At 31.6% G+C, this 27,768-nt stretch overlaps 1 protein-coding gene across 1 annotated transcript in view; it reads left to right on the top strand.

Moving 5' to 3' along the window:
* The window catches only part of LOC143230008 (P protein-like), a 44,558-nt gene that overhangs the window by 2,656 nt on the left and 14,134 nt on the right, over positions 1-27,768 (top strand). The window contains exons 2-11 of the mRNA XM_076462953.1: positions 74-186; positions 399-546; positions 1,600-1,671; positions 5,477-5,599; positions 18,235-18,359; positions 19,682-19,820; positions 22,383-22,518; positions 24,336-24,480; positions 25,493-25,541; positions 26,146-26,251. Coding sequence (XP_076319068.1) covers positions 415-546; positions 1,600-1,671; positions 5,477-5,599; positions 18,235-18,359; positions 19,682-19,820; positions 22,383-22,518; positions 24,336-24,480; positions 25,493-25,541; positions 26,146-26,251 — 1,027 coding nt within the window. The 5' untranslated portion in view covers positions 74-186; positions 399-414. The remainder of the gene's footprint in view (positions 1-73; positions 187-398; positions 547-1,599; positions 1,672-5,476; positions 5,600-18,234; positions 18,360-19,681; positions 19,821-22,382; positions 22,519-24,335; positions 24,481-25,492; positions 25,542-26,145; positions 26,252-27,768) is intronic.

Genomic DNA, 27,768 nt, shown 5'->3' with positions numbered 1-27,768 from the left:
TTATTTCATTAGAGTATTTTTGGTTAAATTAATCGTGTTGTTCATTGGTATGTTTATCACACTTTTATTACAGCCTCTGCAACCCACATGGATTGCACCAATTGCTCCAGTCGAATATGGACCAGAAGTCGGATCCAGTCTCGTGGAGCACACTTTTACATTTGCTCAAGAGAATTTATCAGATGAGTTCGTATTGTTTTACCCTCTTTCTTCTAGTTTTTAAAACTTTATTTTGTCTTGAAACAGTAGTTGTTTGAACTAGCAAACCAAATTCAGGTGGTTTTGTTTTTTTTCCAGTTCCTCCGTTTTCTTTTAAGATTTTTCATGAGTTGTTTTCAAGTAATCATTACTTAAGAAGATGTAAAATAAAAACTTTCCTTTGTATTTTCCCTCTATAGTCATAAATATCAACTAATGATTAGTACTAATGAAAAAAATGACGTTTCGATGTCAGTGAGTGTATCCTCGTTCACCGAACTCTCTACAGACGGAATATTCATGGCAGCAGCTGTACTTATTGGATTATATATTCTTATCATTTTCGAAGTGAGTATGAGTGAAAGATTAAGCCTAAAATTTAAAATACTGTTTGTACTGAAAAAGTAATATTTCGATTAATCTAAAGGAATCTTTTCTCACAATCAGTAGATTTGAGCAATGCATATTTGTTTTACAGACAATGAAAATATTAACAAATACCAACTAATCTAAAAGTAATGTCAAAATATCTCTAACTGAGGTTTTTAGTAATTTGCGTAAAGTTTTGGTCAAAGACATTACCTAAATAGATCTGAACTGAATTTAACCGAGAAATAAACATAGCTAATTTAATAAGTGTTATTATTTGTGATGATAAGAATTCATTGATTCATATTTTAGATACCCTTGCTTTTAGCGATATTTTCGGCCATAATCCTAACAACAGCTTACGAGGTTCAGTCAGCGTAGGGGGCATAGCTTAGAGTTAAATCCATATAATAAGCTAACAATACAAAACAGTTCTAATAATAAAAGGTACATAATAATGATTAAAAGTAATAAAAATAAATATACCTATATAATTGTTTACTCATATATTTTGTGGTTGTTTAACTAATTCAAGTAACACACCATTTAAGGCCTAATTATTTATTATTGCGAACATAAATCTTGCTATATGTTAACTGCATGAACAAATGTGACTGAAAACATGTAGTCAAATATATTTGTGTTTGCAATAATAAATAATTATGGTTTAAATTGTCTATTCATTTTGTTAATTTAATATGTATATACATATATGCGTGTGTGTGTGTGTGTTTTGTAAGTTAATGCTGTTCTAGTCTTTTTCCTTTTAATTTTATTAACAGTATTGGTTACATTGTTATACTGTTAATAAAATTAAATTGAAAAGAATATTATAACACTTACTTATAAAACATACGTTTTAATTTAATTTAATGTTAAGTGTTTTCTGTTTCTTACCAATTTTCCTACATGTACTCACTATGTAAGATACATTTATGAAACAGTTTTATGATTGTTTTTATTCAATTAATTGTATCGTAACAAAAGCAAACTATACAAGTATCATATTAACGAGTCCCTTTTTTTAAATAGATGGTACATCGAACCCTAGCGGCTATGATAGGAGCAACAGTTGCTATCGCTTGTCTTGCCTTAATTCAAGATGTAAGTTTATAGGATGTTTTGGTAATTGTCATTCTTTCCTGTTCTTATAACGACAAACAGTATGTCGTAGTAGAGATATCCTTAACCAGTGTTTGGGTTTTATCTACTGTTTGAATCAACAAAAATAAGGCTCGGCATGGCCAGGTGGGTTGAGGCGTTCGACTCGTAATCCGAGGGTCGCGGGTTCGAATCCCGGTCGCACCAAACATACTCGCCCTTCAGCCTTGTGGGCGTTATAATGTGACGGTCAATCCCACTATTCGTTGGTAAAGATTAGCCCAAGAGTTGCGGTGGGTGGTGATGACTAGCTGCCTTTCCTCTAGTCTTGTCGCGGGTTCGCATCCCCGTCGCGCCAAACATGCTGCCCTTCCAGCCGTTGGGGGCGTTATAATGTGACGGTCAATCCCACTATTCGTTGGTAAAAGAGTAGCCCAAGAGTTGGCGGTGGGTGGTGATGACTAGCTGCCTTTCCTCTAGTCTTACACTGCTAAATTAGGGACGGCTAGCGCATATAGCCCTCGAGTAGCTTTGCACGAAATTCAAAAACAAACAAATCAACAAAAATATAGGGTCTGGCATGGCCAAGCGCGTAAGGCGTGCGACTCGTAATCCGAGGGTCGCGGGTTCGTGCCCGCGTCGCGCTAAACTTGCTCGCCCTCCCAGCCGTGGGGTGTATAATGTGACGGTCAATCCCACTATTCGTTGGTAAAAGAGTAGCCCAAGAGTTGGCGGTGGGTGGTGATGACTAGCTGCTTTCCCTCTAGTCTTACACTGCTAAATTAAGGACGGCTAGTGCAGTTAGCCCTCGAGTAGCTTTGTGCGAAATTCCAAAACAAACAAACAAACAACAAAAATATAGAATAGTTAATCGCATGCGTTTGGCACAGCATGAAAAAGTCAGATGGTGGACAATTCACGTTCCTCGTAAAACAAACAGGGGAGAAATTTGTTCGTAAAAATGTTTTTACCGTTTGAAACAATTATATCATAAAGAAAGGTTATAAGCTGTTGTTCAGAACCAGTTCTGTGATGAGAAGATGAATGTCCTCGACAAACGGTTTTGGTTACATGTTAGTAAAACTAGGCCTCACAGGTATGTACATTATCTGATACTTTGCTGTACTGGATTACTAACAGTTGCTAATAACATGACACATAAAACACAGATATCTTTTATTCACTTTATTTATTGTCACAACTCAATGTTTCTTGTTTTAAAATATTGTCACTCTTCGCCACATAATGCGTTTTGTAAAGGACTTGAACTTAACGAATTAGATAATCTAATCATACGATTTGATATGCCAACCACTAGATGCCAAAAGGGAATAGATAATATATCGTTATGGATACAAGTACTTTAGAAACTGGATGTCTCTTTAGAATTATTAAGCTACACAAATTTTGAGTTGGACAGTCACCCTTCTCCAAACTTTGGCTTTCCAACAATTTGCAATGGTGCTTAGCAGTTAACGAACATGATCTGTGAATCAGAGGATGCATGGTTTGCGTCTCATTTTCGTAAAAACACCCCTTTCCTTGGTTGCATTGTAAGTGTAATAGTCAAATCTCATTATTCAATATAGCAAAAGCTGGCGGGAGTGCTGTTGACTAGCTAAAAATTGTGTAGTCTGTTTGTTCAAAATTAGGTACAGTCATGAGCAAATAACCCTTCTATAGTTGTTTGTGAAAATTATATAATGAACAAACAAACAGTTTCGCCCCCCGCTAGTGTAGAAGTAAGTCTACGGATTTACAACGCTAAAATCAGGGGTTCGATTCCCTTCGGTGGGCTCAGCAGATACCCCAATGATGCTTTGCTATAAGAAAACACACAAAAAGTTTCGGTCCTGGAAAATGTAGCAAATAGAAGTTGTGTTTAAGGTATAAATAGTAATAAAATACGTCTTTTGATTCCAAATACATGATATATGGACATGAGAATATTTTATAATTAGACGAGTATACGTTATTTACATTCACAGTTAGAAAATGCTTAGCTTAATACGCCAAAGTGTTACGTAAAACAAAGAAATCAGAATAATGTGTATTTTAGGATCAGGGTTAGCCTTGTATTGAGATAACTAAGCGTCTGAAATTTTAATTGTTCAAAATAATTTGTTGAACAAAATATGCACATCTCGTTGTTATAAGCGCGTAAGTACTACAGCAAACACTTTTTTTTCTATTTTTTGGGACATACAACGACCTTCACTGAAAAAGGTCGTATCGTCGCCACATGTAGAGACCTTGTTTGTTTTGCCATATGTCATCTCTCTACTATAACTTGTATCCAACATGAACGTCACTGTAGATATCTGGAATAGTATAGAAAGTATATGCAAACAGGCAAGTCGGTGTTTCGAGGGTCACCAAACGTCTGATAACTTTGCAATTCAATATGATGAAACATCAACATCAATGTGTCATATGTGACACGTGATAACACATTTAACATGATCACGGCCTTCTGTTTGTCCAGATTTGAACCACAATCATTACCTAGTGTGAGAAATGATGTGAACTCATCTTCAGATACTGACTCAGAAGATGGACTTTTGGATGAATCTAATTCAGCAGATATTTATCCGAATATCTTCCTGAACATGACTTCTGCTATTGCCACGCACTACAGCATCTGGTTATGAATGGCATGATAAAAAAAAAGGACCACTGCAGAAAATAATTTCCAGATCATCAGTCATCGTGTCTTATATTCGAAAATCAATGCAAGTTGCACGATGGAACTCAGAAATTAAGATGATTAAATCTTTACTAAAGATTCACCAGAAAAAGTTGGATAACCTAGATACTGGTACATCGAACTTTACTCTTCATGATCGGACTATCCTTAAAGATTTGGTGCAAATACTGACACTTTTTGAAGAGGCAACAGATTTCACCCCAAGGGTCAGAACATTGTTGCCTTCAGTTATGTAGTACCATGTGTTTATAGGCTGATGACTGAGATTGACATCATCCACATATGATTTTAATCTTATCTTTGCATGCCCGACTGACTCAGTATGAGCAACAAAGAGCCTTCTGCTTAGCTGTAACATTGGATTTAAACTTGACTGATGTTTCACCAGACCAATGGTCTATGGATCAAATCAAATTCTCCAGTATAATGAGCTCAGGAAAGTTTCCTTAATAAATAATCCTACAACCATGGAACCAAAAGAGCTCTGTAAATCCATCTTACAAAAGAAGTAAGTTATTTAGTTTCTTTGCTACCTCCAAGAAATCAGCCATCTCTCCTTCAGAAGATACAGAGGTCATCGCCTTCTTCAATTGCCCTTGCAATCCTGAAAATGGCAACCCTCTATATTATTGGAAGAACCATGAGAAAAAATTCCATACCCTATCACTACGAGCCAAACTCTACCTGAATGTTCCATCCCCGTTTAGCATCATAGGCAAAACTCCCATCCTGATCGCTTCCACTGATGTTAATAAAGAACAGTGAACAGTTATAATATCTGTTAGCCTACTTTAGAAATATATTATTGTTCAAATTTTGTTTGTTTCAGTTTTTAAAAGTTTGTTTCGTAAAATAAGAATATTTAGATGTTATCGTCTGCTGTTTTACGACATTAAATATAACCTGGCAAAGTATTCAGGAAAACATCCGTATGTATTCATTAAATTCATATAATTTTTATGAATTATTCGTGTTTGTATTTGATTACTTATCTTCGGTATATGCCCCATCCCTAGTGGTAGAAATCTTTTTTTTTTCTTTCGTGTGTACAGCAGTTTTCCAGGTGTAGATACTTTAATTGTTTTCTTTCTATATGTACAGCGACCTTCACTGGAGAAAGTAATGTCGTGGCTAGATGTAGAGACCTTATGTTTATTGTTTGGAATGATGGTACTAGTAGCCATTTTGTGTGAAACAGGTTTCTTTGACTACACTGCAGTTTTGGTAAGTGCTTCTTAAAGATGTGTTTGTATTTCATTATCTGATCTTCGGAGGTAAATCTATGATTTTTTCCAGGCATTTCACATTGTTAAGGTAAATGTTCAAAATATTCGAGAAAAAGAAAATAATGTTGCAATGGTTTCTGTTATTATCAAGTTTATTTCGAATTATTCTTTAAAAATGATAATGGATTGTCCAGTCCACTTGATAATAAAAGAAATGCTTCATCAACTTCACTTTCCACAGTTAGCCTCACCATCGTTCACCGACAGGCCTAATTTCACAAATAAACCACATATAAGCAAAAATTTTGGGTTCTTGCTAATTTCATATCTGTCTTTGTACGACGGAACTCGAACTCAGAACTCGCAGCTCTGAACTAACTAACAGAAATACTGGCTAAATTACGCACAATGACACTTTCGTAATGATCTTGGCAGTAATAACTGAATGTTTAGCAAGTTGATTGACATTTGTTAAAGTATTTCATGAATGGTCATGGTGGATGACTATGGGTTGGTCAACCTGCACGAACCACACTAAGCTTTCTTTCTTCTTGTTATCACAGAACCACACTTCGGTGCTTTGATTGTTGAGTAATGCATAATGATTTCTCGGTTATAGGCAGTGAAACTATTTAAAGCACGTCTAACCTCACATCTGTATTTACGTCAAAAATTAATAGCCAGAATGCACTCTTTCCAAACATAAGTTATCCATACATCATAAGATAAAAGATGGCTTCCAACATTCCTCTTTGTGGATTATTATGACCGTTTACTCTTCATATGAACCCATTTTCTTGATTCATTTTTGGAAGTAATTTCCCAGCATTTATCACCATATAATTTTAAACAATGATAAGTTCAGAACCGGTATCAGTCAACATGTTCCAGGACTCCTCATCAACGACAATTTTGACTTGTGGACTAGTTTCTTTTGACTTGTAGACTAGTTTCTTTTGACGTGTTGACTAGTTTCTTTTGACTTGTAGACTAGTTTCTTTTGACTTGTAGACTAGTTTCTTTTAATACTGCACTTCTTATCTCAGTTATAGGAGGCATAGTATTCATCTTCTCAAAATATTGTCTCTTTGATTTGTTATCAACAGCTTATTAATAACAGTCTTGGATTATCTATTGTTATCAACAGATTATTAATAACAGTCTTGGATTATCTATTGTTATCAACAGCTTATTAATAACAGTCTTGGAGTATCTATTGTTATCAACAGCTTATTAATAACAGTCTTGGATTATCTATTGTTATCAACAGCTTATTAATAACAGTCTTGGATTATCTATTGTTATCAACACCTTATTAATAACAGTCTTGGATTATCTATTGTTATCAACACCTTATTAATTACAGTCTTGGATTATCTATTGTTATAACAGCTTATTAATAACAGTCTTGGATTATCTATTGTTATAACAGCTTATTAATAACAGTCTTGGATTATCTATTGTTATAACAGCTTATTAATAACAGTCTTGGATTATCTATTGTTATAACAGCTTATTAATAACATTCTTGGATTATCTATTGTTATCAACAGCTTATTAATAACAGTCTTGGATTATCTATTGTTATAACAGCTTATTAATAAGTCTTGGATTATCTATTGTTATAACAGCTTATTAATAACAGTCTTGGATTATCTATTGTTATAACGGCTTATTAATAACAGTCTTGGATTATCTATTGTTATCAACAGCTTATTAATAAGTCTTGGATTATCTATTGTTATAACGGTTATTAATAAGTCTTGGATTATCTATTGTGATAAAGGCTTATTAATAACAGTCTTGGATTATCTATTGTTATAACGGCTTATTAATAACAGTCTTGGATTATCTATTGTTATAACGGCTTATTAATAAGTCTTGGATTATCTATTGTTATAACGGCTTATTAATAACAGTCTTGGATTATCTATTGTTATAACGGCTTATTAATAAGTCTTGGATTATCTATTGTTATCAACAGCTTATTAATAAGTCTTGGATTATCTATTGTTATCAACGGCTTATTAATAACAGTCTTGGATTATCTATTGTTATAACGGCTTATTAATAACAGTCTTGGATTATCGTTATAACGGCTTATTAATAACAGTCTTGGATTATCTATTGTTATAACAGCTTATTAATAAGTCTTGGATTATCTATTGTTATAACAGCTTATTAATAAGTCTTGGATTATCTATTGTTATAACGGCTTATTAATAACAGTCTTGGATTATCTATTGTTATAACGGCTTATTAATAAGTCTTGGATTATCTATTGTTATCAACAGCTTATTAATAAGTCTTGGATAATCTATTGTTATAACAGCTTATTAATAACAGTCTTGGATTATCTATTGTTATAACGGCTTATTAATAAGTCTTGGATTATCTATTGTTATCAACAGCTTATTAATAAGTCTTGGATTATCTATTGTTATCAACAGCTTATTAATAACAGTCTTGGATTATCTATTGTTATAACGGCTTATTAATAAGTCTTGGATTATCTATTGTTATAACGGCTTATTAATAAGTCTTGGATTATCTATTGTTATAACAGCTTATTAATAACAGTCTTGGATTATCTATTGTTATAACGGCTTATTAATAAGTCTTGGATTATCTATTGTTATCAACAGCTTATTAATAAGTCTTGGATTATCTATTGTTATAACAGCTTATTAATAAGTCTTGGATTATCTATTGTTATCAACAGCTTATTAATAACAGTCTTGGATTATCTATTGTTATCAACAGCTTATTAATAAGTCTTGGATAATCTATTGTTATAACAGCTTATTAATAACAGTCTTGGATTATCTATTGTTATAACAGCTTATTAATAACAGTCTTGGATTATCTATTGTTATAACAGCTTATTAATAACAGTCTTGGATTATCTATTGTTATAACAGCTTATTAATAAGTCTTGGATTATCTATTGTTATAACAGCTTATTAATAACAGTCTTGGATTATCTATTGTTATAACAGCTTATTAATAAGTCTTGGATTATCTATTGTTATAACAGCTTATTAATAAGTCTTGGATTATCTATTGTTATCAACAGCTTATTAATAAGTCTTGGATTATCTATTGTTATAACGGCTTATTAATAACAGTCTTGGATTATCTATTGTTATAACGGCTTATTAATAACAGTCTTTGATTATCTATTGTTATCAACAGCTTATTAATAAGTCTTGGATTATCTATTGTTATAACGGCTTATTAATAACAGTCTTGGATTATCTATTGTTCTAACGGTTTATTAATAACAGTCTTGGATTATCTATTGTTATAACGGCTTATTAATAAGTCTTGGATTATCTATTGTTATAACAGCTTATTAATAACAGTCTTGGATTATCTATTGTTATAACGGCTTATTAATAAGTCTTGGATTATCTATTGTTATCAACAGCTTATTAATAAGTCTTGGATTATCTATTGTTATAACAGCTTATTAATAAGTCTTGGATTATCTATTGTTATCAACAGCTTATTAATAACAGTCTTGGATTATCTATTGTTATCAACAGCTTATTAATAAGTCTTGGATTATCTATTGTTATCAACAGCTTATTAATAAGTCTTGGATTATCTATTGTTATAATAGCTTATTAATAACAGTCTTGGATTATCTATTGTTATAACAGCTTATTAATAACAGTCTTGGATTATCTATTGTTATAACGGCTTATTAATAACAGTCTTGTATTATCTATTGTTATAACGGCTTATTAATAAGTCTTGGATCATCTATTGTTATCAACAGCTTATTAATAAGTCTTGGATTATCTATTGTTATCAACAGCTTATTAATAAGTCTTGGATTATCTATTGTTATCAACAGCTTATTAATAAGTCTTGGATTATCTATTATTATAACAGCTTATTAATAACAGTCTTGGATTATCTATTGTTATAACAGCTTATTAATAACAGTCTTGGATTATCTATTGTTATAACAGCTTATTAATAACAGTCTTGGATTATCTATTGTTATCAACAGCTTATTAATAACAGTCTTGGATTATCTATTGTTATAACAGCTTATTAATAACAGTCTTGGAGTATCTATTGTTATAACAGCTTATTAATAAGTCTTGGATTATCTATTGTTATAACAGCTTATTAATAAGTCTTGGATTATCTATTGTTATAACAGCTTATTAATAACAGTCTTGGATTATCTATTGTTATCAACAGCTTATTAATAACAGTCTTGGATTATCTATTGTTATCAACAGCTTATTAATAAGTCTTGGATTATCTATTGTTATAACAGCTTATTAATAACAGTCTTGGATTATCTATTGTTATAACAGCTTATTAATAACAGTCTTGGATTATCTCTTGTTATAACAGCTTATTAATAACAGTCTTGGATTATCTCTTGTTATAACAGCTTATTAATAACAGTCTTGGATTATCTATTGTTATAACAGCTTATTAATAACAGTCTTGGATTATCTATTGTTATAACAGCTTATTAATAAGTCTTGGATTATCTATTGTTATAACGGCTTATTAATAACAGTCTTGGATTATCTATTGTTATAACGGCTTATTAATAACGGTCTTGGATTATCTATTGTTATAACGGCTTATTAATAACAGTCTTGGATTATCTATTGTTATAACAGCTTATTAATAACAGTCTTGGATTATCTATTGTTATAACAGCTTATTAATAACAGTCTTGGATTATCTATTGTTATAACAGCTTATTAATAACAGTCTTGGATTATCTATTGTTATAACAGCTTATTAATAACAGTCTTGGATTATCTATTGTTATAACAGCTTATTAATAAGTCTTGGATTATCTATTGTTATAACAGCTTATTAATAACAGTCTTGGATTATCTATTGTTATAACAGCTTATTAATAAGTCTTGGATTATCTATTGTTATAACAGCTTATTAATAAGTCTTGGATTATCTATTGTTATCAACAGCTTATTAATAAGTCTTGGATTATCTATTGTTATAACGGCTTATTAATAACAGTCTTGGATTATCTATTGTTATAACGGCTTATTAATAACAGTCTTTGATTATCTATTGTTATCAACAGCTTATTAATAAGTCTTGGATTATCTATTGTTATAACGGCTTATTAATAACAGTCTTGGATTATCTATTGTTCTAACGGTTTATTAATAACAGTCTTGGATTATCTATTGTTATAACGGCTTATTAATAAGTCTTGGATTATCTATTGTTATAACAGCTTATTAATAACAGTCTTGGATTATCTATTGTTATAACGGCTTATTAATAAGTCTTGGATTATCTATTGTTATCAACAGCTTATTAATAAGTCTTGGATTATCTATTGTTATAACAGCTTATTAATAAGTCTTGGATTATCTATTGTTATCAACAGCTTATTAATAACAGTCTTGGATTATCTATTGTTATCAACAGCTTATTAATAAGTCTTGGATTATCTATTGTTATCAACAGCTTATTAATAAGTCTTGGATTATCTATTGTTATAACAGCTTATTAATAACAGTCTTGGATTATCTATTGTTATAACAGCTTATTAATAACAGTCTTGGATTATCTATTGTTATAACGGCTTATTAATAACAGTCTTGTATTATCTATTGTTATAACGGCTTATTAATAAGTCTTGGATCATCTATTGTTATCAACAGCTTATTAATAAGTCTTGGATTATCTATTGTTATCAACAGCTTATTAATAAGTCTTGGATTATCTATTGTTATCAACAGCTTATTAATAAGTCTTGGATTATCTATTATTATAACAGCTTATTAATAACAGTCTTGGATTATCTATTGTTATAACAGCTTATTAATAACAGTCTTGGATTATCTATTGTTATAACAGCTTATTAATAACAGTCTTGGATTATCTATTGTTATCAACAGCTTATTAATAACAGTCTTGGATTATCTATTGTTATAACAGCTTATTAATAACAGTCTTGGAGTATCTATTGTTATAACAGCTTATTAATAAGTCTTGGATTATCTATTGTTATAACAGCTTATTAATAAGTCTTGGATTATCTATTGTTATAACAGCTTATTAATAACAGTCTTGGATTATCTATTGTTATCAACAGCTTATTAATAACAGTCTTGGATTATCTATTGTTATCAACAGCTTATTAATAAGTCTTGGATTATCTATTGTTATAACAGCTTATTAATAACAGTCTTGGATTATCTATTGTTATAACAGCTTATTAATAACAGTCTTGGATTATCTCTTGTTATAACAGCTTATTAATAACAGTCTTGGATTATCTCTTGTTATAACAGCTTATTAATAACAGTCTTGGATTATCTATTGTTATAACAGCTTATTAATAACAGTCTTGGATTATCTATTGTTATAACAACTTATTAATAACAGTCTTGGATTATCTATTGTTATCAACAGCTTATTAATAACAGTCTTGGATTATCTATTGTTATAACAGCTTATTAATAAGTCTTGGATAATCTATTGTTATAACAGCTTATTAATAACAGTCTTGGATTATCTATTGTTATAACGGCTTATTAATAACAGTCTTGGATTATCTATTGTTATAACGGCTTATTAATAACGGTCTTGGATTATCTATTGTTATAACGGCTTATTAATAACAGTCTTGGATTATCTATTGTTATAACAGCTTATTAATAACAGTCTTGGATTATCTATTGTTATAACAGCTTATTAATAACAGTCTTGGATTATCTATTGTTATAACAGCTTATTAATAACAGTCTTGGATTATCTATTGTTATAACAGCTTATTAATAACAGTCTTGGATTATCTATTGTTATAACAGCTTATTAATAAGTCTTGGATTATCTATTGTTATAACAGCTTATTAATAACAGTCTTGGATTATCTATTGTTATAACAGCTTATTAATAAGTCTTGGATTATCTATTGTTATAACAGCTTATTAATAAGTCTTGGATTATCTATTGTTATCAACAGCTTATTAATAAGTCTTGGATTATCTATTGTTATAACGGCTTATTAATAACAGTCTTGGATTATCTATTGTTATAACGGCTTATTAATAACAGTCTTTGATTATCTATTGTTATCAACAGCTTATTAATAAGTCTTGGATTATCTATTGTTATAACGGCTTATTAATAACAGTCTTGGATTATCTATTGTTCTAACGGTTTATTAATAACAGTCTTGGATTATCTATTGTTATAACGGCTTATTAATAAGTCTTGGATTATCTATTGTTATAACAGCTTATTAATAACAGTCTTGGATTATCTATTGTTATAACGGCTTATTAATAAGTCTTGGATTATCTATTGTTATCAACAGCTTATTAATAAGTCTTGGATTATCTATTGTTATAACAGCTTATTAATAAGTCTTGGATTATCTATTGTTATCAACAGCTTATTAATAACAGTCTTGGATTATCTATTGTTATCAACAGCTTATTAATAAGTCTTGGATTATCTATTGTTATCAACAGCTTATTAATAAGTCTTGGATTATCTATTGTTATAACAGCTTATTAATAACAGTCTTGGATTATCTATTGTTATAACAGCTTATTAATAACAGTCTTGGATTATCTATTGTTATAACGGCTTATTAATAACAGTCTTGTATTATCTATTGTTATAACGGCTTATTAATAACAGTCTTGGATTATCTATTGTTATAACAGCTTATTAATAAGTCTTGGATTATCTATTGTTATCAACAGCTTATTAATAACAGTCTTGGATTATCTATTGTTATAACGGCTTATTAATAAGTCTTGGATCATCTATTGTTATCAACAGCTTATTAATAAGTCTTGGATTATCTATTGTTATCAACAGCTTATTAATAAGTCTTGGATTATCTATTGTTATCAACAGCTTATTAATAAGTCTTGGATTATCTATTATTATAACAGCTTATTAATAACAGTCTTGGATTATCTATTGTTATAACAGCTTATTAATAACAGTCTTGGATTATCTATTGTTATAACAGCTTATTAATAACAGTCTTGGAGTATCTATTGTTATAACAGCTTATTAATAAGTCTTGGATTATCTATTGTTATAACAGCTTATTAATAAGTCTTGGATTATCTATTGTTATAACAGCTTATTAATAACAGTCTTGGATTATCTATTGTTATCAACAGCTTATTAATAACAGTCTTGGATTATCTATTGTTATCAACAGCTTATTAATAAGTCTTGGATTATCTATTGTTATAACAGCTTATTAATAACAGTCTTGGATTATCTATTGTTATAACAGCTTATTAATAACAGTCTTGGATTATCTCTTGTTATAACAGCTTATTAATAACAGTCTTGGATTATCTCTTGTTATAACAGCTTATTAATAACAGTCTTGGATTATCTATTGTTATAACAGCTTATTAATAACAGTCTTGGATTATCTATTGTTATAACAACTTATTAATAACAGTCTTGGATTATCTATTGTTATCAACAGCTTATTAATAACAGTCTTGGATTATCTATTGTTATAACAGCTTATTAATAAGTCTTGGATTATCTATTGTTATCAACAGCTTATTAATAACAGTCTTGGATGATCCATACTTGTAGCAGTTTCCGTTTTTCTTGTCATCCTTTGGATACGGCCCGGCATGGCCAAGCGTGTTAAGGCGTGCGACTCGTAATCTGAGGGTCGCGGGTTCGAATCTCCGTCATACCAAACATGCTCCCCTTTCAGCTGTAGGAACGTTATAAATTGTGATCAATCTCACTATTCGTTGATAAAAGAGTATCCCAAGAGTTGGCAGTGGGTGGTGATGACTAGCTGCTTTCCCTCTAGTCTTACACTGTTAAATTAGGGACGGCTAGCACAGATAGTCCTCGAGTAGCTTTTTGCGAAATTCAAAAACAAACAAACAAACAAATCCTTTAGATATAGTTTTAATTTCTAAACATTTTTGCCCTCTGTCTATGGTAATATATCCTTTTAAACTGCAAATGAAATGGTTCTTTCATACAGCTTACTTCTTCCATTTTTAGTTAACAGTTATCTAATTAACTCGTTGAGATTTTATAGATCTGTATGAGAAAGATCCGATGTTCTTACACTCTTTCATCTGATAATCACGTAATTCCTGAATTGTTCTTTTACTCAGTTGCTTATTTGTTTCTGAATTCGCGTAAAGCTACAAGAGGACTATCTGCGCTAGCCGTCCCTAATTTAGCAGTGTAAGACTAGAGGAAAGGCAGCTAGTTATCACCATCCGCCGCCAACTCTTGGGCTACTCTTTTACCAACGAATAGTGCGATTGACCGTCACATTATAACTCCCCCACGACTGAAAAATCGAACATATTAGATGCAACGGGGATTCGAACCCGCGACCCTCAGATTACGAGTCAAGCATCTTAACCACTCGGGCGTGCCGGGCAACTCAGTTCTATCTGAGCAGCTTCTCCTACAGTTTGACTCCTACTATACTGATATATAATTTGAATATCCTCCTCATCCATTATGGCATCCATGTCATGGTGCCAATGAATCATATCACGTGGAATATCCAGACAAGACATATGGGGAAATCCGTTCAAGAGTACAGCAAGCTCGACTAGGGTCTCGCATTTTCTCTTTACTATATCCCTAAAATTATTTCAAACTATACATTTCTGTCACAGCTTTTGGTTTCTCGATTCAGCTTCATTAAATGGCTTGCTATGCCCATAACTTCAAAAATAATGGTGTAGTCTGAGTAGTACAGAAAGGCCTAACAGTTACTGTCACAACTCACGCAACAGCAGTTGTAACTGATACCTGCCTGAGAGGTTCTCCCATTCCATGTGACATAGTTAATTATGTTTTAGGTTTCGTTTTTATAATCGTGTTATGAATCTTGGGTCTTGTTATTTTAATTTATCTCTTATATTCCTGTATCTTATCTTATCTTATCTTATCTTATCTTATCTTATCTTATATTATATTATATTATATTATATTATATTATATTATATTATATTATATTATATTATATTATATTATATTATATTATATTATATTATATTATATTATATTATATTATATTATATTATATTATATTATATTATATTATATTATATTCCTGTATCTTTTCACCATATATTATATTTTTCTGCCCCCTTATTTATAGCCATCTGAAAATTTTCTAATTCTTTCCTCCTAATATTAATTGCTCTGTTTTATCACCATCATTCCACTTTCAATCCAAACATGTTTTATCATCTTAAGTTCAGTCTGGAGATGACTTTATTTTCAATAAAATACCCACCTCTGACACCATGGGTGTAATTGTCTTTATCACAAGTTCATTTGGATTCTTCACATAGAAGAATAATGGAAATTTCAGTTTAAGTAAAGATAACAAAAACGTTTTATTTCTTCAAGTTCTACAGTTAACATAATAATTGTTGGCAGGTCTAACTTGACAAATAAACACCTAAACAGAAATATCTCTTAGAGTAGAACCTCGATAAACGGACACCGCAACATTATGGGCAGATATTTTCAGTATCTTTCTTTTACCTACTCTTTATAACCAAAATAAAACTTGTAATAAAAGGGCAGCTGGATATTCCAGAGTTAGGACAGTGTCTTTAGTCTTGTTTTCTGTATGGGTATCTGATAAAGTAGACAGTTATCTTTATATACTTGTATGGCATATTGTTAAATTCTAAGTATCCCAGAAATGTGACCAATATTCAAACACTTGCAATGTATATTGGATCGATTCTGAACCATATACTGTAATAAACGTTTTCACAGATCTGAAGTGCATTCTTACTACTCCGGGGAATTCTTATAGAAACATTGTAGGATACATAAAATAATAAGTTACATATTGTGTTCTCGGAGCAGGAGTCAAGCTAGCTTATTTCTGTGTGTGTACTTTGTTGTTCTTAAAATGTATTACAGCGTCATATAAACAGTCTATTTATACAAGTAGTGATTTGTTACTATATCTACAGCAGATTTCTACTTCAGTCGTTGACAGTAAAATAAACACAGGATATATCTGTGAGATGTTTACAGAACTTTGTGACCAGTATAATGGATGTGGCTAATCCACCCCTTGATAACTTTAAAACTTTGTGACCAGTATAATGGATGTGGCTAATCCACCCCTTGATAACGCTTCACGTTATAGCAACATTAAATTATGAACACCTGTGTCCGGAATACAGCAAACAAAATAGGGACCTTAACATTCAGAAAGTTAGTATAGTAAACACGGTCGGCTTTGTATGGTTCACTTTTTATATTGAGGGCAAACTGCTATAGTGGGCATTTGGATGAAGTCGGAAAGGTGTCCTTAGTGTAGAGGTTTTACATGTATTGATTGTCGTATCTCCATTTCTTTGTCAAAGTACAAACTAAGCATTCACAGGTTGACAGTAACAAATAAAGTAACTAAATCACATACTGATAAATGAATTTCTGACCAAACTCGTTCACCCACTCAGCCTGATAAATGAATTTCTGACCAAACTTGTTCACCCACTCAGCCTGAAAAATGAATTTCTGACCAAACTTGTTCACCCACTCAGCCTGATAAATGAATTTCTGACCAAACTTGTTCACCCACTCAGCCTGATAAATGAATTTCTGACCAAACTTGTTCACCCACTCAGCCTGATAAATGAATTTCTGACCAAACTTGTTCACCCACTCAGCCTGAAAAATGAATTTCTGACCAAACTTGTTCACCCACTCAGCCTGATAAATGAATTTCTGACCAAACTTGTTCACCCACTCAGCCTGATAAATGAATTTCTGACCAAACTTGTTCACCCACTCAGCCTGATAAATGAATTTCTGACCAAACTTGTTCACCCACTCAGCCTGATAAATGAATTTCTGACCAAACTTGTTCACCCACTCAGCCTGAAAAATGAATTTCTGACCAAACTTGTTCACCCACTCAGCCTGATAAATGAATTTCTGACCAAACTTGTTCACCCACTCAGCCTTTTACACTACATTTCCCCTAATTATCGCATCCTGATATTTTCCACAGCTCTCTTTTGGTAACGGCAGTAATAATCCATCATATAATCCTCTACTATAATCCAATTTATTACCGTAATTTTCATTAAAAAAAAAGAAGAAACACACGTATTTATTGACACTAAAGTCAATAAAGGAATGTTAAAAATATAATCCAGAACTGCACAAAGGATATAATTAGCGCCCCACCTCTCGTTGTGTGCCCCCGAGTTGGTTAATTAGGGACAATACGTGGACCAAATTGTTTCCTAATCTAGACATTAAGGCCACGCCCTCATGTGACGTCTAACTCCCTTCTGGCTAAATAACGATACAATGTTTACAAATGTATAGAATAAAAACACACATAAACAACAGTGTCACATGTTGGTGTCGTGGTGTTGGAGTGTATGCAAGATTTTGTTTCCTTAAATACTTTTGTCAATTACATTGGTTTTCAATTTCAATGTAGATGAAATGATAAACAACCCCTTCAAAGTGATTAAAAATAAGTTTTTTAATAGACTTTAAGCGATTCGGTACATTATTTATTATTATAATATGTGATCTATAATTGATTCTTATGCAGCTGTCTGTTAACTGTTTTATATTTATCTAAATTAATAGGCCTTTCGACTCGCTCGAGGACGAATGTGGCCACTAATAACAACACTGTGCATTTTTACTGCAGTCATATCAGCATTCTTAGATAACGTCACAACAATACTTCTGATGACACCGGTCACTATACGGTATGTATGTTTGTAACAACATTTCTGATGGCACCGGTCACTATACGGTATGTATGTTTTTAACAACATTTCTGATGGCACCGGTCACTATACGGTATGTATGTTTGTAACAACATTTCTGATGGCACCGGTCACTATACGGTATGTATGTTTGTAACAACATTTCTGATGACACCGGTCACTATACGGTATGTATGTTTGTAACAACATTTCTGATGACACCGGTCACTATACGGTATGTATGTTTGTAACAACATTTCTGATGACACCGGTCACTATACGGTATGTATGTTTGTAACAACATTTCTGATGACACCGGTCACTATACGGTATGTATGTTTGTAACAACATTTCTGATGACACCGGTCACTATACGGTATGTATGTTTGTAACAATATTATGAGGTACGTATCTTTTTAACAGTATTTCTGATGACACTGGTACATATGTTTGTAACAACATTTCTGATGACACCGGTTACTATACGGTATGTATGTTTGTAACTATTTTGAGGTACGTATCTTTTTAACAGTATTTCTGATGACACTGGTACATATGTTTGTAACAACATTTCTGATGGCACCGAACACTATATGGTATGTATGTTTTCAATAGTATTATATGGTGCGTATGTTTGTAACAATACTTTTGACGACACCATTCACTATATGGTATATATGCTTATAATAATACCATAAGGTACGTATGTTTGTAACAGTACTTTTTATGACACCAGTCACTATACGGCATGTACGTTTGTAACAATACTTCTGATGGCACTAGAACATATGTTTGTAACAATATTTCTCAAAAGACGCCGGTACGTATGTTTATAACAATGCCATATGGTACATATGTTTGTAACAATAATTCTGATGACACCAATACATATATTTGTAACAATAATGCTGATAGCACCAGTACATATGTTTGTAACAGTACAATATGTTGCACACATTTGTAACAATAATCTAGATGCGACCACTGTACATGTTAGTAACAATAATCTAGATGCGACCACTGTACATGTTAGTAACAATAATCTAGATGCGACCACTGTACATGTTAGTAACAATAATCTAGATGCGACCACTGTACATGTTAGTAACAATAATCTAGATGAGACTACTGTACATGTTAGTAACAATAATCTAGATGCGACCACTGTACATGTTAGTAACAATAATCTAGATGCGACCACTGTACATGTTAGTAACAATAATCTAGATGAGACTACTGTACATGTTAGTAACAATAATCTAGATGCGACCACTGTACATGTTAGTAACAATAAACAATAATTGCTTCTTTTCTTTTTCCAGTCTCTGTGAGGTCATGAGCCTTGATCCTAAGCACGTGTTGATTGCTCTAGTCATCTTTTCCAACATAGGTGGCGCTGCGACACCAGTGGGGGATCCTCCCAATGTAATCATTATATCAAACGAAGATGTAATTAATGCTGTAAGTGTATCGACAAGTAATCTGCCTTGGTGTTAAAATCTGTTAAACAGAAAACAAACGATTTACATAAGAAATGGCTGTCTTCACTGATATTTTAATTATTTATTCTGATCGTTAAAACCATCAAATTACTCTCTAAGATGTGAAATGTTCATTACACAGATAGTGAACGTAAAAGCAGTTACTATATACCTTGCACATCTCTAGTGTGTGGTTTACATCTATACAAAAATAAACTTCATTTCTCCAAGTTCTTCGTTTGGTTTTTGTTTATCATTAAGCTACACTGAGGGTCATCTGTGTTCGGCCAACCACCGCTATCGAAGCCTGATATATACCCTACAAACCTGCAGATGAGCTGTTGGGTCGGGTGCATTCTCAGTGTGTAATTTGCTGAATCCGTTTGAGGTCCAGTGTTAAATTCAGCCTGAGGTGTTTCTTCACGTTGCAGATCCAGTTAAGAAATCTCTAACCTGTTATGTAAGATACTTGGCTCTATCGTATAGATGTAACGAGTTTTGTGGATGCACTTTTGTGCTTTGAGAGATTGTTTTCACATTTGAGAATGTTAAGATTCGTTCACAAACTACATTCGTCTACTTCTTGTTTTAAATAGTGTGCTGCAGTTTAACATAAGATACAGTTAGTTCTACTTCTTTATTTCAGTACAGTTAGCTCTACTTCTTTATTTAAGTACAGTTAGTTCTACTTCTTTATTTAAGTACAGTTAGTTCTACTTCTTTATTTAAGTACAGTTAGTTCTACTTCTTTATTTCAGTACAGTTAGCTCTACTTCTTTATTTAAGTACAGTTAGCTCTACTTCTTTATTTAAGTACAGTTAGTTCTACTTCTTTATTTAAGTACAGTTAGTTCTATTTCTTTATTTAAGTACAGTTAGTTCTACTTCTTTATCTAAGTACAGTTAGTTCTACTTCTTATTTAAGTACAGTTAGATCTACTTCTTTATTTAAGTACAGTTAGTTCTACTTCTTTATTTAAGTACAGTTAGTTCTACTTCTTTATTTAAGTACAGTTAGCTCTACTTCTTTATTTAAGTACAGTTAGTTCTATTTCTTTATTTAAGTACAGTTAGTTCTACTTCTTTATTTAAGTACAGTTAGTTCTACTTCTTTATTTAAGTACAGTTAGCTCTACTTCTTTATTTCAGTACAGTTAGTTCTACTTCTTTATTTAAGTACAGTTAGTTCTATTTCTTTATTTCAGTACAGTTAGTTCTACTTCTTTATTTAAGTACAGTTAGTTCTACTTCTTATTTAAGTACAGTTAGATCTACTTCTTTATTTAAGTACAGTTAGTTCTACTTCTTTATTTAAGTACAGTTAGTTCTACTTCTTTATTTCAGTACAGTTAGTTCTACTTCTTTATTTAAGTACAGTTAGCTCTACTTCTTTATTTAAGTACAGTTAGCTCTACTTCTTTATTTAAGTACAGTTAGTTCTACTTCTTTATTTAAGTACAGTTAGTTCTACTTCTTTATTTAAGTACAGTTAGTTCTACTTCTTTATTTAAGTACAGTTAGCTCTACTTCTTTATTTAAGTACAGTTAGTTCTAATTCTTTATTTAAGTACAGTTAGTTCTACTTCTTTATTGAAGTACAGTTAGTTCTACTTCTTTATTTAAGTACAGTTAGTTGTACTTAAATAAAATCATAGATTGCCCATTGTGTATATTTGTGCTTTGGTTTGAATTTCGCGCAAATCTACACGAGGGCTATCTGCGCTAGCCGTAAGACAAGAAGGAAGGCAACTAGTCATCACAACCCACCGCCAACTCCTGGGCTACTATTTTAACAAAGAACAATGGGATTGACCGTCACATTATAACACCCCCACAGTTAAAATGGCGAGCATGTTTGGTGTGAAGGGGATTCGAACCCGCCACCCTTTGGTTACGAGTTGAGTGCCTTATCCACCTCGCCATACCGTGTTCTGTACTTCTGCTTAACTACAAGCAAACAAATACAACGCTAAGATTGGGGTATCGATACCCCGTGGTGGATAGAATGTATAAAGTATACTGTTTAACTTTGTCCAAAAAACAAATTGACAAACAGGCTATTTTTTTTTATTTACTTCAAAAGATTTGTTTTTATCATAATTTCTTCACTAGGCCTTATTCCGTGTAGTCCGCTTGCAACAGGCGACTCGTACTGATCTTCCACCATTAAATCCTGGAACTTTTGGTTTTTGCAGAAAGATCAAATGGCTGTGTTAATCAGAACGGTATGAACACAAATCGGTAATTTGATGGTTAAATTACGTTTTCTATATCTGATCTGATATTACGAGAAGTACGTTTAGAATTGTATTTAAAGTGTTATTTTGGTATTTCGTGTTCATATTCTGTATTTTAATTTCTTTGTTTCTTATCCTGAACATTCGCAAAACTCAAAATAGTATTTTCAAGACAAATGAGGTCTAATGACCACCTGGTGGAGAACCACGAAAGCTTTTACCAAACAACATCTGTGTTTTAGACATCTGACACAGTGATGAAATTTTTCATGATAATACATTTTAATTTCTTATTTCGTTCATAGGGGGTGGATTTCGCTAGTTTTACAGTGCACGTGACACCCGGAATAATCGTGTGTATGGTTGCAACCTATATTATGCTACGTATCATGTACCGAGACACGGCTACACTTAGATTCAAGGATCCGCCAGAAGTTGTTGGTAAGCGATATCTCATTACAACAACACTCTATTAGGTGACGATTCTATTTTGTGTTAGAGCAAGTAAGTGTTATAACCTAGGTACCTTGCTTTAACTGTTACGTATTCATAATATGTGTGTTATGCAGGAATCACGTGCTATCTATCCTATTCAATAGTATTTATTACCTTTTCATTAGAGTAACTACAGTGCTTCGCTTTTTAATTGTCTGGTGGCTCAGCTTCTAAAGCTAACGTTCATGGTTTTATCCCTGTGGTACTCCAATATGCAGCTTTGTGTATAATAACAAACAAACAATAATATACTCGGCAAAAATGTACACTAATATTATCAGTGTCTTATACATGAAAAGAAAACCGACTGTAAAAACAGCAGTAAAATTACGCTGTAACATTAAAGTGATATATTGTTAGATTAGAAGTTATAAATAATGACACTGTAACATCAAAGTGATACATTATAAGATTAGAAGTTATAAATAATTACACTGTAACATCAAAGTGATACATTGTAAGATTAGAAGTTATAAATAATGACACTGTAACATCGAAGTGATACATTGTAACATTAGAAGTTATAAATAATTACACTGTAACATCAAAGTGATACATTGTAACATTAGAAGTTATAAATAATTACACTGTAACATCAAAGTGATACATTGTAACATCAAAAGTTATAAATACTTCCAGTTTCTTCTAGATTTGTTTTAATGACCTTATTCACTTAATACATTCTATAGACATTCAGTTGTGAGTTTAACAGTTCTTGCTGTACATGTTATTAATTATATCTTTTTCTGTACATGTTATTAATTATATCTTTTTCTGTACATGTTATTAATTATATCTTTTTCCCGTACACCTTATCCATGGTTACCTTATCATATATGTGTTATTAATTATGTCTTTGCACTATACGTGTTATTAATTATGTCTTTGCAGTATACGTGTTATTAATTATGTCTTTGCACTATACGTGTTATTAATTATGTCTTTGCACTATACGTGTTATTAATTATGTCTTTGCACTATACGTGTTATTAATTATGTCTTTGCAGTATACGTGTTATTAATTATGTCTTTGCACTATACGTGTTATTAATTATGTCTTTGCACTATACGTGTTATTAATTATGTCTTTGCACTATAAGTGTTATTAATTATGTTTTTGCACTATACGTGTTATTAATTATGTTTTTGCACTATACGTGTTATTAATTATGTCTTTGCACTATACGTGTTATTAATTATGTCTTTGCACTATACGTGTTATTAATTATGTCTTTGCACTATACGTGTTATTAATTATGTCTTTGCACTTTACGTGTTATTAATTATGTCTTTGCACTATACGTGTTATCAATTATGTCTTTGCACTATACGTGTTATTAATTATGTCTTTGCACTATACGTGTTATTAATTATGTCTTTGCACTTTACGTGTTATTAATTATGTCTTTGCACTTTAGTGTTATTAATTATGTCTTTGCACTCTACGTTTTATTAATTATACTTTTTGCTTTACATGTTACTAATCAAACACTTATTTTAAAAATGTTATTAATTATACCCTTCTGTTGTAGATGTTATTAATTATGTCTTTGCACTATACGTGTTATTAATTATGTTTTTGCACTATACGTGTTATTAATTATACCTCTCTCCTATACATATTATTAATTATGCCCTTCAGTTATACATTTTCAATTGTCCCCTTGTATTAAACATTCAATTAATAATAATACCTTTCACGAAACATGTTAGTATGTATACCCTATATTCACTGACGTGATAAAAATGTCTGAATTTAAAAGAGCTACGTCATGAAATTGAAGTTTGGAAGAAAGCTTGTAAGTCTCTACCAGGCTACTCTCGAGATGAAAACACTGTTCGGGCCATTTTAAGAAAAAAAGTTTATTCATTAGAGAGCCTGCTAAAGAAGAAACTCTATGATATAAGGTACGTAAGTTATTCAAGAAACTCTATGATATAAGTTACGTAAGTTATTCAAGTTTATTGTCAGTATGCACACGATATTACAAACCCACAAAAAATATTTATATGTATCATTGACATTAATAGTGTAGACATACAATGTTAGCACGTTGACTTAACTCATAATTCTTGGCAGTTCGTTGTTTATGAAGATAAATGTATCTTTTCCAGTTAACACACGAGTTGTGCTTGTTGAAACAATAGAATGTACATACTTGTTGACTATTCATAGTCCCTCTAATCTCATCTTTATCATTTTATTTTATATTGTAGTTAAACAGATACTTTAATATCACTTTATTTTATATTGTAGTTAAACAGACACTTTAATAACATTTTATTTTATATTGTAGTTAAACAGACACTTTAATATCATTTTATTTTATATTGTAGTTAAACAGATACTTTAATATCACTTTATTTTATATTGTAGTTAAACAGACACTTTAATATCATTTTATTTTATATTGTAGTTAAACAGACACTTTAATATCATTTTATTTTATATTGTAGTTAAACAGACACTTTAATATCATTTTATTTTATATTGTAGTTAAACAGATACTTTAATATCATTTTATTTTATATTGTAGTTAAACAGATACTTTAATATCACTTTATTTTATATTGTAAACAGACGCTTTAATATCACTTTATTTTATATTGTAGTTAAACAGACACTTTAATATCACTTTATTTTATATTGTAGTTAAACAGACACTTTAATATCACCTTATTTTATATTGTAGTTAAACAGACACTTTAATATCACTTTATTTTATATTGTAGTTAAACAGACACTTTAATATCACTTTATTTTATATAGTAGTTTAATATTATTTTATTTTAGTTTTAGTCAGATTAAGTAAACAAACTACTAGAATATAGCCCATTATTAATCAAAGCTTAATTATTTTAATTCAGAAACGTTACAGTAGTAAGGTAGAGCTTTATGAATGATACTTGTTTCTTTCAGACCATCAGAGGAGAGTTACCAGGCAAGCTTAGTGGAACTCAGTAAGAAGGTATATCTTGTACACATTCAATCTCAAACACCAATGTCACACATATTTCTGAAATGTCTCAAACGTCTTGATAACCAATGTCACAAGTAAATGTAAAATATCTCAAGAACCAATATCACACGTATTTGTGAAAACAATGGAAAAATAGGTTATTATCAACTTCGGTTCTCTCCAGATGGATGTGGTCCTACCGCAGACTAATCAACACATGATTTAAAAAACAAAACTTTTACTGATCAGTGATGACGAGAAAACCCACTTGAAGAGAAAAATATACATGTAAATACGGCTGGTTAGGGTTGAGAATTTTTTTTTTTTTATGTAGAGGAGCAAACAACGTTTCGACCTTCTTCGGTCATCGTCAGGTTCACAAATAAAAAAAAATCCTCAACCCAAACCAGCCGTTTGTACATATATAAAACGTTTACTGATTCAGCTGTGTTGGTTTGTCATTGACTTCAAATGCTAACTGATGAACCCGTTTGTAACAAAAACCAACATTTGGTTAAATTTTCAAATTAACATTAATTGTATTCGTTGTTATGGTATATTTATCTTTTATTTTGAAGCGATGAACTAAAGCTCTCCTTACGTACTTTTTCAGTATAAAATACGAAACAAAACTCTACTGGTGAAGACTGGAGTTGTTTTAGCGTGTGTTATAATTCTGTTCTTTCTTCAGAGTATACCAAATCTAAAGCTCAGCTTAGGTACGTAACCACCAGTTTGTTCTTTCATACTGTACTGATCTAATAATAATGTGAGAGCAGAAGTTTTATTGCAATTTTCACATCTGCTCTTTAATATGTGTTCAATTACAGCAAATATTACAAAATATTACGTGTGAACTTATCGGAATGTTAAACACTCAGTTGTTTCTCATAGTGTTAGTATTACTGTGGTATGGTTAATGATACGTACTTTAATATACACGATTTACATGAACTGACTTACCGGTATAGTAATAGAGTTATTGAGATGTATTGTAGTATGTTTACATGATTTCAGTTAACCGACTTATTACTACGCTGATAAAATTATGGTATGCCAACCAGTTTACAGACATGTCTTATACTGCGTCAACCAACTTACCAGTATATTGATACACGTTAATAGCTTTATCAATATCATTGATATGGTTGACGTAAATATGTATTATGATATGTCAACATATCATTTATTACAACTAACTTCCTGATATAGTTGTAGAGTTATAAATGTATGTATGTGAATTCGTGATTCTACTGAAAAATAGTTGAAAACGGAAAGAATGCTGGTTACACCAGAATAACAATAGAATGGTGACAATGGAAACCAGTGTTGGTCAAAACAGAAAACAATGCTAATAAAAAATTGAAAAAGTGCTATTGATAATTAACAGTGCTAACGTTAACACAAACAGTGCTAGTGCCACTTTGAACACAGTGCTACTGAGAAAAATAACAACACAGTAACAATTACTTGACATTATAAAAGTGTGAAAGTAAAGATGAGTGTTGTTTATCAAAACCTGTGTCATTAGAAGCTAGAAAATGAAAATATTTAAATTGCATCAAAATTTATTAAGTGTTTATGTCATCTTAAGAAACGTTTAACTCTCCAGTTTGTGTAATTTTTAACACTTATTGTATATATTTTGCTTCCGATAAGGTACTTCTCTCCTCTCATAAGAGTAGCTTTTCCCGTTTTGTGCTGCCCTCTATGGGCGAACTCTCTTTATAACGCATGTCACAAGTCTTTCGCACCCTCACTATTGGAATGAAAGATTCCAGCATTTCTTTCATGCAAATTAACATAGTTCATCTTTACACCAATAGGAGAGTACCACAATCACGTGATGCACGTGACTTCCTCTATGCTCCACAACCAAACTTTCATGTCTCGTTTAGCTGTTCCGAAGTTTAGACGCGTTTCTTTTGTTCAAGTTCTACAACGATATAGTTTGACGTAGTTTAACCGGCTCGGCATGGCCAAGCGTGTTAAGGCGTGCGACTCGTAATCTAAGGGTCGCGGGTTCGCATCCCCGTCGCGCCAAACATGCTCGCCCTTTCAGCCGTGGGGGCGTTATAAAGTTATGGTTAATCCCACTATTCGTTGGTAAAAGAGTAGCCCAAGAGTTGGCGGTGGGTGGTGGTGACTAGCTGCCTTCCCTCTAGTCTTGCACTGCTAAATTAGGGACGGCTAGCACAGATAGCCCTCGAGTAGCTTTGCGCGAAATTCAAAAACA

The sequence above is a fragment of the Tachypleus tridentatus genome, chromosome 10 (assembly GCF_004210375.1).
Source record: "Tachypleus tridentatus isolate NWPU-2018 chromosome 10, ASM421037v1, whole genome shotgun sequence".
NCBI classification, from domain to species: Eukaryota; Metazoa; Arthropoda; class Merostomata; order Xiphosura; family Limulidae; genus Tachypleus; species Tachypleus tridentatus.
This window is presented reverse-complemented; position numbering and strand designations above follow the sequence as displayed.